Source organism: Chionomys nivalis, chromosome 5 (genome assembly GCF_950005125.1).
Source record: "Chionomys nivalis chromosome 5, mChiNiv1.1, whole genome shotgun sequence".
In the NCBI taxonomy this organism is placed as follows: domain Eukaryota; kingdom Metazoa; phylum Chordata; class Mammalia; order Rodentia; family Cricetidae; genus Chionomys; species Chionomys nivalis.
The window spans coordinates 88,463,108-88,478,168 of NC_080090.1; the positions used below are offsets into that span (position 1 = coordinate 88,463,108).

The 15,061-nt window shown below is 40.1% G+C and overlaps 1 protein-coding gene across 1 annotated transcript in view; it reads left to right on the forward strand.

Moving 5' to 3' along the window:
• The first annotated feature begins 6,899 nt into the window (after positions 1-6,899).
• The window catches only part of LOC130874174 (zona pellucida sperm-binding protein 3 receptor-like), a 39,514-nt gene continuing 31,352 nt past the window's right edge, over positions 6,900-15,061 (forward strand). The window contains exons 1-3 of the mRNA XM_057769155.1: positions 6,900-7,056; positions 7,940-8,119; positions 12,015-12,114. Of these exons, the coding sequence (XP_057625138.1) occupies positions 6,900-7,056; positions 7,940-8,119; positions 12,015-12,114 (437 nt within the window). The remainder of the gene's footprint in view (positions 7,057-7,939; positions 8,120-12,014; positions 12,115-15,061) is intronic.

A 15,061-nucleotide genomic window follows, 5' to 3' on the forward strand; every position in this document is an offset into this window, starting at 1 on the left:
ACACCAGACCAAGGGCCTCTGGTACCAATGCTATTGGGTGTTTCTTTGCAAGGGAGCACACATAATTAAAGTGCCCCAGTGATGCAATCACCCGTTATTATATTTTAAATCACTATAGTGGTGTTTTAATTTCTAAGAGTTCTGGTTTTGGCAGAGTCACATCCTAATCTCAATTCTGGGACTAGCTTCCCAAGTCTTTTCTAACAGAAGAATGTATTTTCATGCTGCAAGCGTTATGCCAACTCCTTTCCAGAGGCTATTAGTGTTAAATTCACTCAACAGTCCTAACAGACATACGCAAAACCAACGTTCTAACTTTATAAAAAGGAGAAAAGCCTCCAAGGGCACAGCGTGCTCTGTGATCCCAGCACTAGAAATGTGACCTCAGGGTGAGGCCATGGCAAATGCAGGACGTGAAACGGTTTCTTTGTCACTAAGCAAATGTGCCTGGCAGTTAACTACCATCAGGACTTAAAGTCAGCTCCGGTGAGCGGAGTGGTGTCCAGAGCACCAATCTTCACCCTGCTTTCCCACCCTCCATTCAACGCCTCCTCATATAGAAGTCAGTTTCTTCCACGCGTGCCTACCTTTAAAACAGGCAAAATCTCTCAGCCGGTTACCAGGAGGTCTCAGACTGGAAATCTACTTTAGCTTCCCTAGTGTGAGAATATGAAAGACTGTTTTTTTTTTTTTTTGTTTGTTTTTTTAAAACACATTTGGTAAGTGATTTTGTGTGTGCATTGGGGGAGCATGGGGTGCGGTGCGCATATATGGAGGTCAGTTCTCTTATTCCACTGTATGGTTCAGAGAATCAAATCAAGTACCTTTACCTTCTAAGCATATCACCAGCTCTTGTGTTTTTTAATTAAAACTAAGTTTTCATATAGTTTGATCACAATTTCCCCTCCGTCTCTTCCCTACCTCTCCTCCCATTCAATTTCGTGCTTTCTTTCACTCTCTCTTTAGGAAAAAAACAGGCAAACAAACAAACAAACAAACAAACAAACAAACAAACAAACCATAATTTAAAAAAGAAATAAAAAGCACAAGAAGCCAGGTGTTGGTGGCACACGCCTTTAATCCCAGCGCTCGGGAGGCAGAGGCAGGCAGATCTCTGTGAGTTCAAGGCCAGCCTGGTCTACAAGAGCTAGTTCCAGGACAGGAACCAAAAAAGCTATGGAGAAACCTTGTCTCGAAAATCAAAAAAAAACAAAAAACAAAAATACAAAAAACCAAGAAACACACATGTACACACACACATACACCAAATCAAAAACACAAAATCAGAAACCGTGATACACAAGTCAAAGACCAGTAAGACTGGAAAAACTAAAGCCCAAACAAAGCAGTGCGTGACAAAAATAAATCTACACAAACAACACTGAGTTCATTGGTTGCCATCGGCCCTTGGGCATGGAGCCTCCCTTAAGTGTGGCTTATATACCCAGAGATGCCATTAGAGAAAACTAACTTTTGCTTTGCAAGTGATTGCCAATTGGAGGTGGCTGCTGCTTGGGGACAGAAGATGATGCCTACTTCCCCCTCAGCTCCCGTCCCTGCCTACCTTGACCTCGTGCAGGCTCTGTGCCTGCTCTCACAGTCTCTGCGAGTTAGTTCATATGTGCATCTGTCCTGCTGGGTCCAGAAGAGTTTCTTGGTGTCTTCCAACCCCCCCCCCCTGTCTCTTCCAATCTGTCTCCTCCTCTGTGTCGCTTCTTGAGGGGAGGGTTTGATGAAGACGGTTTCAAGGTCCAGCTGCGGGTCTCTGTTCGTTCTCAGAGACAGCAAGAGAAAGCTTCTGAAATGATGCCCGGCTGAGACACTGATATAATGTTTATTTGTTGTACACAATGATGAACTTCAAAAAGACATTCACTGAAGCGCACCATAGACCCCGACACATTCAACCCCTATGTCTGTCATGCTTTCTCCTCTGACCTGACACTACTCCCTCCCTTTCCCAAACATTCTCCCTTTTGCTTTCACGGTATCTCTATAATTGTGTATAAAGTCAGGATGTACACATGAGAGAAAACGGATGGTATTTGCCTTCGCATAATGATCTTCAGTTCCGTCCGTTTCCTGGAAAGGACATCATTCCATTCTTCTTTGGGGCTTAGTAAGACTCCGCTATACACATACAATACAGTCTTATCCTTCCCCCCACTCAGTCATTGTGGGTACTGACACACAAACATGTGCCAGCAGGTCTGTGGTGTGCCAGCATCTACTCTCTCGGGCATTTCCCCAGGAGCGTCACTGCCAGGGCACATGGCAACTCTAGTTTTAGCTTTCTTTAGAGATTTCTACACTTTTGTCCCTAGTGGCTGAGCTGATTTTTATGACCACCAGCAGTGTCTAAGGCGACACTTCCCCCACAGTGTCTTCATCTGTTACTGTGTTTTCTTTGTATGTACATATTCTCCATGCCAGAAGAGGGCACCAAATCTCATTGCAGATTGACAGGTGGTTGTGAGCCACCACGTGGGTGCTGGGAATTGAACTCAGGTCCCCTGGAAGAATAGCCCGTGCTCTTAACTGCTCCACCATCTCTCCAGTCCTGCTATTTGTTTTGGTTTTTATTTGTTTTATTATTTTTATTTATTTATTATTTTCAAGACAGGGTTTGTGTGTAGCTTTGGAACCTGTCCTGGAACTCACTTTGTAGACCAGGCTGGCCTCGAACTCACAGAGCTCTGCCTGCCTCTGCCTCCAGAGTTCTGGGATTAAAAGAATGCACCACCACTGCCCAGTCCTCTATATGTTTTCTTAATGATAGCCTTTCCATCAAGAAGAGATGGCCTCTTCGTGTAGTTTGAAATTGCATTTCCCCAATGGTTGAGGATGGTGTACAAGTTTTTATCTCTCCATCTGTTATTCGTGCTTCCTCTTTTGACAGCTGTCTTTTCACCAGCCCATGTGTTGTTCGGAGGTTGGTAGTTCATTTGGTTAATGTATATATAAAAACTACTGTAGGTCTCAAATGTTTCATACTGGTACGGGGTATGCATGTTTCTGTTCTTGTTTAAAATATTGTAGCCATACACCATACAACACTGAAAAAGACCACAAGAAAGACTTTTGGTAAGTTTTTATATTGTCTAATAAGCAAGAGAGATTTTGATATATCGTCTAAAAAGCTAGGAAAAAAGACATGTAAACTATATTTGCTATGGTTTCTCATAAATACAAATACTAAATGTGCTTGTTAAAAAGTTTGTCTGTAGAAGTTTTCTTGCAAGCATGGAGCTGAGACTTTTAAGCTCTGGTTACTAAATTTGGGTTAACATAAATTCAGATGACTTTTTGGTACAGATAACGTTAAAACTGCTATATTCTTTGTTTTTTATTAAAAAGCTGGCTCTAAAATTGTATTATTGATGTCCCTTTGTGAGACTTATGTTTTATTTACTTAAAATCTATGCATGGGTAATTTAAAAAAAACATAAGCATAATTCCATTTTGAATTTTGGATCACCATTTTACTAGAGTTAAAAAATAAATGCCACATGATTTCATCGCCATCTTGATTAAAGGTGACCATGTGGAATGGGCCTAACAAATCTCCAAGATAGTTTAGATTAAGATAAATTTTTTAAAATGCCAGTGCTGGGTAATAGTCACCAAAAGTACTGCTACAGTAAGATAAAACAGGCTAAGATCTAAAAGACAGGCTATGTGTATGCTGTCAAGGGTGGGACAAAAAAAAAAAAGTACTTTATTCTTAATATTGCAAAAAGACATTTTAAAATTTTTAATTTTTTTTTAAGGCTGTGAGACATCTGAGTAACACATCCATACCCCGAGGCCTTTTGTCTTACCTTTCCTCGAACGGTGTCAGTTTCCCACCTTAAAATAAAATCTTTAATTCATTTTGAAATGACTTTTGTGTCCCCTGAGACAGAGGAACCTAGTTTCGTTCCTCTAACACGGGGGTGTCTGGTTTTCCCGGCACTGTTTGTTGAAGAGGCCGTCTTTTCTTCAGTGTATTTGTTTTTTTGTTTGTTCCTTTGTTGAGAATCTGGTAAGTGTATGTAAGGAGGATTGGTTCTGGGTCTTTGATTCTGCTCCCTCGGTTTGCAAGTCTGCTTTTGTGCCAGCACAATGCTGTTTCTGCTACTGTGGCTCTCTGGTATAATTTGAAATCAGATATTATGATGCATCTTGCACTGTTCTTTTTGCTCAATTGCTTATTTACTATCTGGGGCCTTTTGTGCTCCCACATGAATTTTAGGGTTTTTTTCAGTATTTTTGTTCTGTGAGGAATGTCTTTGGAATTTTGATGGGCATTCCTACTCTGTTGGAATTCATGAGTATTGAAAGTCTTTCAATTTTCTAATATTTTTTTTTCCATTTTTCTACTGTTCTAAAGTTTTCATTGTAGAGTATTTTTGCCTCCATGGTTAGGTTTTTTTCCCCCTAAGTACTTTTGAAACTGCAGTGAATGGATTGTTTTCCTGATTTCTCTTGGTAAATTCATTCTTGATATTCAAAAAAATGCTGATGTTGTATGTCCTATTGCATTTCTGCAGTGCTTATCAGATCTAAGAACTTTTGGGTGGAGTATTAAAGCCTCTTATTTATAGGCTCATCTCATCTACATATAGGGATAAGATGACTTCTATTTGAATTGCTTTTTCTTGTCTTATTGCTTTGGCAATATATTATCCTTTCTTATTTCAAGTGCTCTAAAGAATATGTTGGAGAAAATGGATGCCCTGGTCTTGCCCATAGTTACAGGGGAAGGTCTCAGTTATGAAATGTGGCTATATGTTTGTTGTACACATCCTTTAATATGTCAAGATATATTCTTTCTGTTCTCATTTCCTTTTGGGTTTTTATCATGAAGGTGTGTTGAACTCATTGCAGGCTTTTTATTCCTGCACCTGTGAGACAGTTGTGTGATTTCTGTACTTAAGTCAATTTGTGTTCTGCCTTACATTTATTGAATCGTGTATGTTGAACTACCCTTGCATCCTTGGAATAAAGACAAATTGACCATTGTAAGTTATCATTGTTATGTTGCTGAATTGAGTTTCTAAGTATTTTATTGAGAATTTATTCCTTCATATTCTTCAGGGAGATTGAGCTATAATTTTACCCTCTGTCCCTACATCTCTTTGTCAGGTATTGGTGTCAGTGTAATACTGGAGCTGTAAAATGAATTCTGTAGTTTCTTTTCCATTTCTATGTTATGGTATAATTTGAGGATCACTGGTGCCAATGCTTCTTTAAGGATAAAGGTAGAAACCATTCAGGCCCATGCTTCTTTTCAGCGGGGAGACTTCTTATTAGTTTTACTCCTATTGATTGATAAAGGTCTGCTTGTGTTACTTATATTCTCGTCACTCAGTAGCTAGAAGTGTACCTATATTTTGTAGATTTTCCAGTTTGTTGCTCATCTGCCATTTTCACAACATTGATTCTGCTGACCTATGAGAGGTGAGATCTTTCCATAGTGTAGTGTCTTCTTCAGTATTTTAAAGTTTTCAAAGTGTGTCCAATTAACCTCAGAATTTCACATTGGTAATGTTTGCTTTTTCATCTCTAATTTTGTTAATTTGGGTTCTTTCTCTCTCTTTGTGTTTATGTCTCTCTCAGTCTTCCTCTCTCCTCCCTATCTCTAGCTGGTTGGCCATCTCCATACTTCTGATGTTGTTCTTTTTATTTCTAGTCTCTTAACTTTTGCCCTTATCTTTATTACTTTTTTCATTTATTAATTTGAGGTTTTGTGTGTTCTGTTTTATTAATGTGTGTGGGCATATCATCAAGTTATTTATGTACAATCTCTGACTTTTATGTAGGCAATTTTAGATATCTCTTTTTTTTCTTGTTTATATATATGTTTTTTTGAGACTGGGCTTCTCTGTGTAACAGCCCTAGTTGTCCTGGAACTAGCTCTTGTAGACTGGCTAGCTTAGCCTTGAACTCACAGAGATCCGCCTGCCTTTGCCTCTCGTGTGCTGGAATTAAAGGTGTGTGCCACCACCACCGGGCTTATTAGAGAGTATTTTATGGGCTTCTGAGGACAATGTATGTCCTGTGGCTGGTAGTGGCATGCTTTGTAGATGCCCATTAAATCTCTGTTATCTACAATGTCATTTAGCTCTGATGTTTCTCCATGGTTCATTAGCAAGAATGGTATTAAATGTCCCACTAACATTGTGTGAGGTTTATCTGTGCCTGGGTATTAGGCAGTTCTTATTTTATTAATAATTTATTAATAAGATGTTGATTATTATTTATTAATAAGATGGGTGTGTTGATGTTCAGTGCACATATGTTTGAAGTGAACCTCCCTGTCACTCACTTCTCTCTCTTTGATGCCTCCTTGTAAACACACGCCATCGTGATGTCAGGAAAGAGCAGTCACTCAAAACCAACAGAAAGGTTTGTCTGTTCACTGAGGACAAACTCCAAACCTTGGGACTGATAACCCAGGCAAATCTACTTTTAATCTGTCTCTCCCTGTTTTTAACAGACAACTAACACCTTCCTATTAAAATTCCTACCTTCTAACTCATCAAAGTGATGGCCACATTGTCCTAGAGATGCCTCCAACTTCTCTCTGTTACTACTATGTCTACACTTGGTTTCCATTTTAAAATAAAGTATTCTGGACCCACCATGTTAGATTTGAGAGCAACACTTACCACATAGGGAGCCGCTTCCAGAAGCCTTACACTTATCTCTCCATATAGAATTAACTGGTCTTCTGAGTAAGTTCCTGGGGTATATTATGCCAATAGAAGCTGCTGTGTGTTGTAAATATTTGTATTCGATATGTTTTCTTGTAGACTCAGTTACAATTCTTTGAAGACAGTTCCTATGTTATTTTCAGCGTCTGACCAATGACTATGAGTTTTCCTGGTAGAAGCATCCTGGAAAGGCATCAGATCATGTGCTCTCCAAGAGCTTCGCATCCACTCACCAAGAGCTCCACCCTCGGCAGAAAGGGGGTAAAGACAGCTTGGTCCTTCCTAGAACTGTGGAGAACCTCTCATTCAATTCTCTTCCAACTGACCTTGGCCACAGTTCTGATGGCTCCTGTTCTTGGTAAGTAATGGATAAGGGTGGGGGAGAGGGGGGACAAGCCAGATGTCACTACACCATGAGTCCGTCACATACCTGCCTTAAGCAGTGTCTAGTGGAAACACATTTTTTACATTGTAGAGTATATTAGATGTCTTGGGATTTCGGAAAATTTGCTATAATCCTGACTAAAGATGGTTTCATAGGTGCTTTCGATATTTATTTAGATCTACAAATAATCTAAATTCAAAGCAACTATGACCAGAAATAAATATATATTATGTGCCAGTCTGACCACAAAAATTCCCCACTGTTTAATTGACTATTTATATAGAATAAATACAGATAATTCCACTGGGCCATGTAAAAGGTATTTTATTTAATAATTTTTACTAAGAAAGTAGGATTAAGACTATTTTTTACCTATGGGTTTATTGTAGTCTTCACATTGTGACGATTTAGAAAAGCATTTTTGAAGCAGACAATTCATACAAAATTCAAAAGCTCCAAGAGAACAGAAATGAAACACTTCCTTCTCATCTCTGCTTCCTGAGACAGCTTATCTTGCATAATTAAATATATTCTTACAAAGTCAGCAAGAAATATGATTTGGCATGACATAGATGACTATATTTTGAATAGGCAGATGTAAACAATGAAAAAATAATAAGTTTACTTATACTACTGAATAGGAAAGAGTGGGTGAAATTTCTATGCCTTCTTCATTGTCATCACTATTGTTGGAAAGCACATGTCAGTGGTTATCTGTTATGTTCCTTGAGATTTGGGGTAGTGAGAGTCAAGATGAAAAAGAAACACGGTCCTTGCTTTGTAAACATTACTACTCAAATGCTGAGGGTGTGTCTCCCAAGATGCAGCTTGTGGTGTCCCTTGTATTTTGGTCCAGGTGATTGTGGACTCCCACCAAATTTACCATTTGCTGCTCCAATCAACCAGTTGTATGGGACAACCTTCTCCACTGGAACTGTTCTGAAATATGCCTGCCGTCATGGCTTCAGGAAAATCAATTCAAGCCATCTTACTTGTGATGAGAATGGTTCGTGGGTCTACGCTGTCTTCTGTGCCAGTGAGTATCCACCTGGATCCTCACCTGTACTTACTCTTCTCAGGAAGTGCTTGTAGAAATGTAATAAATCCCTCAAGTCGGAAAAAAAAACATTTGAACAAAATTATGTTAAAAATTAATATTGCCTGAGGCTGGAGAGGTGGCACAGCCTTCAAAAGGATTGGGGTGGATCCCAGCACTGGTATAACAAGCCTGGTGCCCAGTTAATACCTCTAACTCTAATTCCTAGGACACTCCACCATCTTCTCTTAGCCTCAATGTACATTGTTGTGTACATCATGCACACACGTGCGTGCACACACACACATGTTGTAATAAGAGCGGCGTGGCTGCGTCCCCGGCACCCAGCTGCCCGCATGGCTTTACCCAAAATAATTACATGGAAACTGTATTCTTTTAAACACTGCCTGGCCCATTAGTTCCATCCTCTTATTGGCTAGCTCTTACATATTGATCTAACCCATTTCTAATATTCTATGTAGCACCACGAGCTGGTGACTTACCAGGGAGGATCTTAACCTACGTCTGTCTGGAGTGAGAGAATCATGGTGACTCCTGACTCGGCTCCTTTCTCCCAGCATTCTGTTCTGTTTACTCTGCCTATCTAAATTCTACCCTACAGAGGCAAAGCAGTTTCTTTATTAATTAACCAATGAAAGCAACAGACAGATACAAGTCCCACCTCCATCACACACACACTACTGAAATGATTGAAATAAATACTTTTAAAGATAAACATTAACTATACTATTTGGTAAAAGGAAGTTGGGAGTGTTCCATATCCTATTTGTAAAACACTAAGGATTTAAAATTCTATTTTCCATTTTCTTCTGACTGTGAATAAGGGTAAACATTTTAAGTATATATTCAGGTATAAAACCCACCAAATGTGTTATATTCTATATTACATTAGTGGTTTAATAAAGCAAATTAAACCAGTACAATTTTTTCTTTTCAATGTGTCTCATAACAATTGGCAATATATTCGTTTTTATTTTTCCTCAAAATAACAATTCAGTGAGTCAGGGAAAGAAACAAGCATTGGAATATACTATCAGTGCTATCTGGAAACAGGAGCTGAAATTAATTAAGTAGCCTTCTACATTTATTTTATTCTCTGAGTTTTGTATATGGCTACCCTGGGGTCACATCCACCCCAGTTCCTCTCGAGAGTTCCCATTTCCCTCCCACAGCTCGCTCATCTTCCTGTCATCTTTTCTACAACCCATGGAGCCCAGTTATCTCTGTATGTGCACGTGTGTGAGGCGTGGACTGATGTATGAGAACTTATCAATGGACACCACCCAGAGTAAAATGGTTCCCCTTGCCTCACTAGCCATAAACTTCCTCAGTCAGGGTGGAGCAACTCCATACTGGATTTTTTTTAACTGGCATCTATCTATCTATCTATCTATCTATCTATCTATCTATCTATCTATCTATCTATTTATGTATTTTTGGGTTTTTCAAGACAAGCTTTCTCTGTAGCTTTAAAGTCAGTCCTGGAACTAGCTCTTGCAGACCAGGCTGGCCTCAAACTCACAGAGATCCACCTGCCTCTGCCTCCCGAGTGTTGGGATTAAAGGCGTGTGTCATCACCGCCCCCGGCAACTGGCTTAATCTTGTGCAGGTCACCATAGCTGCTATGAGTTCATGTGTCCAATAGCTATCATGTCAAGAAGATAGACTTTCACAGTCCTCTTCCCTGTCCTCCAGCTCTTACATTCTTTCTGACATTTCTTTACTAATGTCCCCTAAGTCTTTTTCAAGACAGGGTTTCTCTGTAGCTTTGGAGTTGGAGCCCATCTTGGAACTAGCTCTTGTAGACCAGGATGGCCTTGAACTTACAGAGATCTGCCTGCTTCTGCCTCCTGAGTGCTGGGATTAAAGGCGTGTGTCACTACTGCCCGACGATCCCCTAAGTTTTAAGGGGTGAGTTTGTAGGCTGATATAAATGCTCCATCTATCATAAATGGAGACTACTTCTTTGTTTCCCGACCGCCAGACCCAAATAATCACATAGAAACTATATTAATTACAACACTGTTTGGCCAATAGCTTAGGTGTATTTCTAGCTAGCTCTTATATATTAAATTAACCCATTTCTATTAGTTTGTGTATCACCATGCTGTTGTGGCCTACCAGTAAGGTTCTAGTGTCTTTCTCTTTTGGCAGCTACATGGTGTCTCCCTGACTCTGCCTTCTTTCTCCCAGCAATCAGTTTAGTTTTCCCACTTAGTTCTATTCTGCCCTTCCCTATGCCAAAGCAGCTTCTTTATTAACCAACAGTAATAAAACATATTCACAGCATCCAGAGGGTCATCTCACATCAGCCAGGCACTCACACTCATTTACTGTTAATACTTCACACAGTTATGAGTCTCTGTATTAACCACTTCCCTCTTCAACAAAAAGCTCCTCTGATCACAGTTCAGAGTAGCACAAGTTTATGGGTATAAACATAAGTATTTAGAAAGCAGTTTGACAACATGACTATTTAGCCAAAAAACAATAGTAGATTCTACCCTATAACTCTCTCCTAGCCATGGACTTTTAACCAAGTTTACAATACCAGGGATGAAGTCTCTTCTGGAGAGTAGAACTCAGATCCACTTTATCTAGGTTACCCCCTAACAGTCATGCTATTTTTATAGTAGTGGGCAAATCATGCCTACTGCAAGGCCAGTACTACAGTCCCAGTGCTGGGAAAGAGAAGCAATGTCTTCTCTGTATAGCACCTTGAAAGCTAGCCAGCAGGGAAGAAGTTTCCTACTTTATTTGAGATTTATTTCTTTTATATCCTGTTGCCAGTGTGTGTGGTATCTTCAGCAATAGGGTCTTGGTTATGGTGGGCCTATATTGTTTAGGACGCCTCTGGGATTTTCTAACCTATAACTCACAGGAAGTTTCACTCAGCCTGGCGTTGAGATGTTCACCTAATAACCCATGTGTTCTGGGGACAGCATTGTCCACTCACTTGGGGTAATTCTGTTTAAGCTCCTTTAAAGTTATGTTCACTTACAAATTAGTGGGGTTTTGCAAGGCTTCTCCATACGTCCTTAGTTACGATTAAACTACTCCATAGCCCTTCTTTCCTCCACCCACTGGTCACCACCTGCACTTGAACCATTTGCTCCCAGAATACCTGTTCTTTCCCTAGCATGTGTTATACTGTTTTCCTTGATTATATTTTTACTTGGGTTGCGAGGTCATAGTTTCCCGTGTAATTCCTCCATGCACTCTTCACTTTGGTTAACCCTCCCTTGACTTCCCCACTCCCATCACTCACTAGCCACTGGGACCTTTCTGTCCCTATTACTTCCCCCTTCTTTCACTACCTGTATTCTACTATCATCCTCCCTAAATGCATCCCTCAGTGGTCTGTTTCTGGTTTCCTGGCTTCCACATGTACTTGGACTAAACACACATGAGAGCACATCTGATACTAGCACATGCATTTGAGAGAAGACATGTTTCGTTTTTTGGGGAAGGAGACTTGGCAAACTTCACTCGGTAGGATTTTTCCCAGTTCCACGCGTTTAACTGCAAATCTCATCACTTTGTTTTTCTCTACAGCTGAGTAACATCCCGTGGTGTATATGTACTACACTTTCATTATCCTTTCAGCAGCTGATGGATGTCAAGGTTGATTCTGCTTCCTTGCTGCTGTGCATAGAGAGACACTGAATGCGGTTGTGACTGTATCTCTGCAGGAAGATAGAAAAGTGTGTGGGGTGTATGCCTGAGAGTGACAGAACTGAGTCCTTTGCTCACCCTGTTTCTAGTTCTATGACAAAACCCAACACTGATATCCAAAACTAAGTCCTCCCTTTCCCCTAATTTTATATCTTGTGGGTATTTCAAACCACTAATCACCAGCTTAATTTTCCTCCAGAGAAACGGTGCAGAAACCCGGGCGAGTTGGCCAATGGGAACGTAGAAATCACGACTGATCTTTTCTTAGGTTCGACCGTAGATTTCAGCTGTGGAAAGGGGTAAGTGAGAATAAGGCAAGTTGGAAGCAATGTTTTTAATTAGTATTTTAAGGCATAAGTGTATACATCTAGAAAGTTCTTGCTTCAACTCAGTGGTATTTATCCTTTCTTCTCTGTCTCCTGACAAGAAATGACTTTGGCTAGTTTGTGATTGTCTTTTCAGTATTTATTATATGAACACAACTGAGGACAAATACTTTCACCAATGTCTTGTCCCCTTTTATACACTGTTACTTGACTTTACATGCTGTTTTGAACTTTGGCTTCCCTCCTCTTAACTGCATTGCTTTGTGCTGAATGTGACTTGACTTACGCACACCCATATCTTCATTTGCAAGATTTTTGGAGATGAGTCCCTCTGGATGTAGGCCCCCTCCCTGCTTAAAAGAAGATGTATGTGAGAACTGGTTTCCTCTGTATTTTTTTGCAACCTGGGAAGCCACTAGAACTCAGCCCCAGCTCCTAAGCTTCCAGCCTCCAGAACCATAAGAATGAAATATTTATTAAGCCATAGGGCATATTATGAAGCTAAATATATACCAGAGATACTTGCTCCTCCTGTTCCCACTGTTTGCTCATTCCCTGTTTGTAATTTGTGTTTGCTTGTGTGTAGTACATGAGTTTTCCATTGTTGTGACAGAAAAAACTGTGATTAACAATTTAAAAGGAGGAAAGAGCTGTTTGGCATTGACTCTAGAGGCTTCAGTTTATAGTCTCTAGGCATCATCATCATGGTGTGCTGGGTGTGTGCAGAAAACTGGTCACCCCATAGTGTGAGAAGGGATTAGGTGTTCATATATCCTTCAAGGGCCTGGCACTATGGACCTATATACTCCCATTAGATTCTAAATTATCCATCTCTCCTAGTAGATCGACCAGCTCAGAACCACACCTTCAATATACTGTTCTCAGATTCACTTTTCTCTAGATATGACATCACACACACACACACACACACACACACACACACACACACACACACTTCTAAAGGTTACAGCTCCCAGAATGGGATGGTTGTTCTAAACTAGTGCTTCTTAACCCATGGGACGTTACCCCTTTGGGGGCAAAACAACCCTTTTACAGGGGTTGCCTAAGGCTATTGGAAAGCACCAATATTTACATTATGATTCATAACAGTAACAAAATTAGAGTTATGAAGTAGCAAAGGAAATAATTTGGGGTTTGAGGGTCAGCACAATATGAGGAACTGTATTAAAGTTTGCAGCGTTAGGGAGTTTGAGAACCACTGTTTCTACACAAAAGACACACTGACATTGGATAAAGCTTGGCAAGGGACTCTTCATAGACTGTTAACATTTTTATAATGAAAATCAATGTCTAGGGCTGGAGAGATGGCTCAGTGGTTAAGAGCATTGCGTGCTCTTCCAAAGGACCCGAGTTCTATTCCCAGCAACCACATGGTGGCTCATAACCATCTGTAATGAGGTCTGGTGTCCTCTTCTAGCCTGCAGGCATATATGCAAACAGAATATTGTATCCATAATAAATAAATAAATATTAAAAAAAGGAAAATCAATGTCTATTTATAAGACAAGCTTCCAATTCACTTCTCAGAGTGAACATTTCATACAAGTTTAGAATGTTTGCTTACTGAGGTGATAAAGCCAAACACTCATCCACTCAAACCATTTGTTTATAAGAAATGACAGTACAAAATTTTCATATACTGTTTTCACTGCCTCCCAAAGTTACATTCCCAACAGGAAAATAAACTTTCGTCTAATCTGTTGGACACATTGAGTCCACCTCCTTTACATGCACGTTTCTGGGAGAACATGGCTCATAACTTCTGACAAATGTGTGCACTTGTGTAACCATTGCACAGTCAAGGGATGGATGGCTATGTCGTAATTGTCAGCCCCTTGTCTCCAGCACTCACCCTCCCTTCTCCCCCTCTTCCTCACTTCTGCCATCTGCTGATGTCTGTGTCTTCAATTGCATCATTTCAAGAATCACATAGTATGTAATCTTTCGAGGCTGCTTTTAGTATGAAGGATAATTCTCTGGACACCCACCAAGGTTATTTTGTGCACGCACACTTCCCCCGTCCTGCTGCGGAGGTAGTATTCCACAGCCTAGAAGGGCTATCACTACCCGACCATTGATGGACACTTGACTGTTTGTTTCCCTCAATGAAGAAAGTTATGTAACCATTCATACATATATTTGTTTGTTTTTGGCTTGAACTTGGGTGTTCTATCTCTTGAATACAATTCTAGGTTAACAATATAGTGTTTAAGTTTTAAGTCACCATTATTATCCACACCAGCATTTGTTGGTGCCATGGCATTGTATTGTTACAAGTGTCATAGGGCTTTAAACGTGCATTTCTGTAGGAGGTAATGGTCTTTTTTTTCTCTGCTACGTCCCATGGGCATATTTCAGTAAAGTATCTGGCTATCTCTCTCTCCCATTTTCCAATGGGATTGTTTGATGCTTTCCTTTTATGCTCAGAATTCTTTGCATATTCCAGAATTTACTATGTAAAATTTGAAGTTTCCTTCCAGATTCTGAGGTCCCCCCCCCCATCCTTTTCACAAGATCTTTTACAAAGAATGGGATTTTAATTTTGTTGAGATCCAGTTTAGCAATGTTTCTTTCACGAAACAGTATTTTGGTATCAATTTTGAATTCTTCCCTCAGATCTACCTTACCCAGTAGGACCTAAGGCACAGACTGCCTGTCTTTTGAGCTGTACTGAGAACTTTGCACAGGAAACCAGGGGTACTTCCAGCACCACATGGACAAAAAGTACCATGTAACCCAGTGGCCTGCCACTCCCACCCAGAGCTGCAAAACAGAGCTTTGGTCCACTATCTTCTGGGTCCAAATGTGTACTTGTGGCTCTCCATATGTTTCTTGTTTTTCCTAAACATTCTATAGGTTTATATTTTACAGTTAATTTTATGATGATAATTTTTGGAGA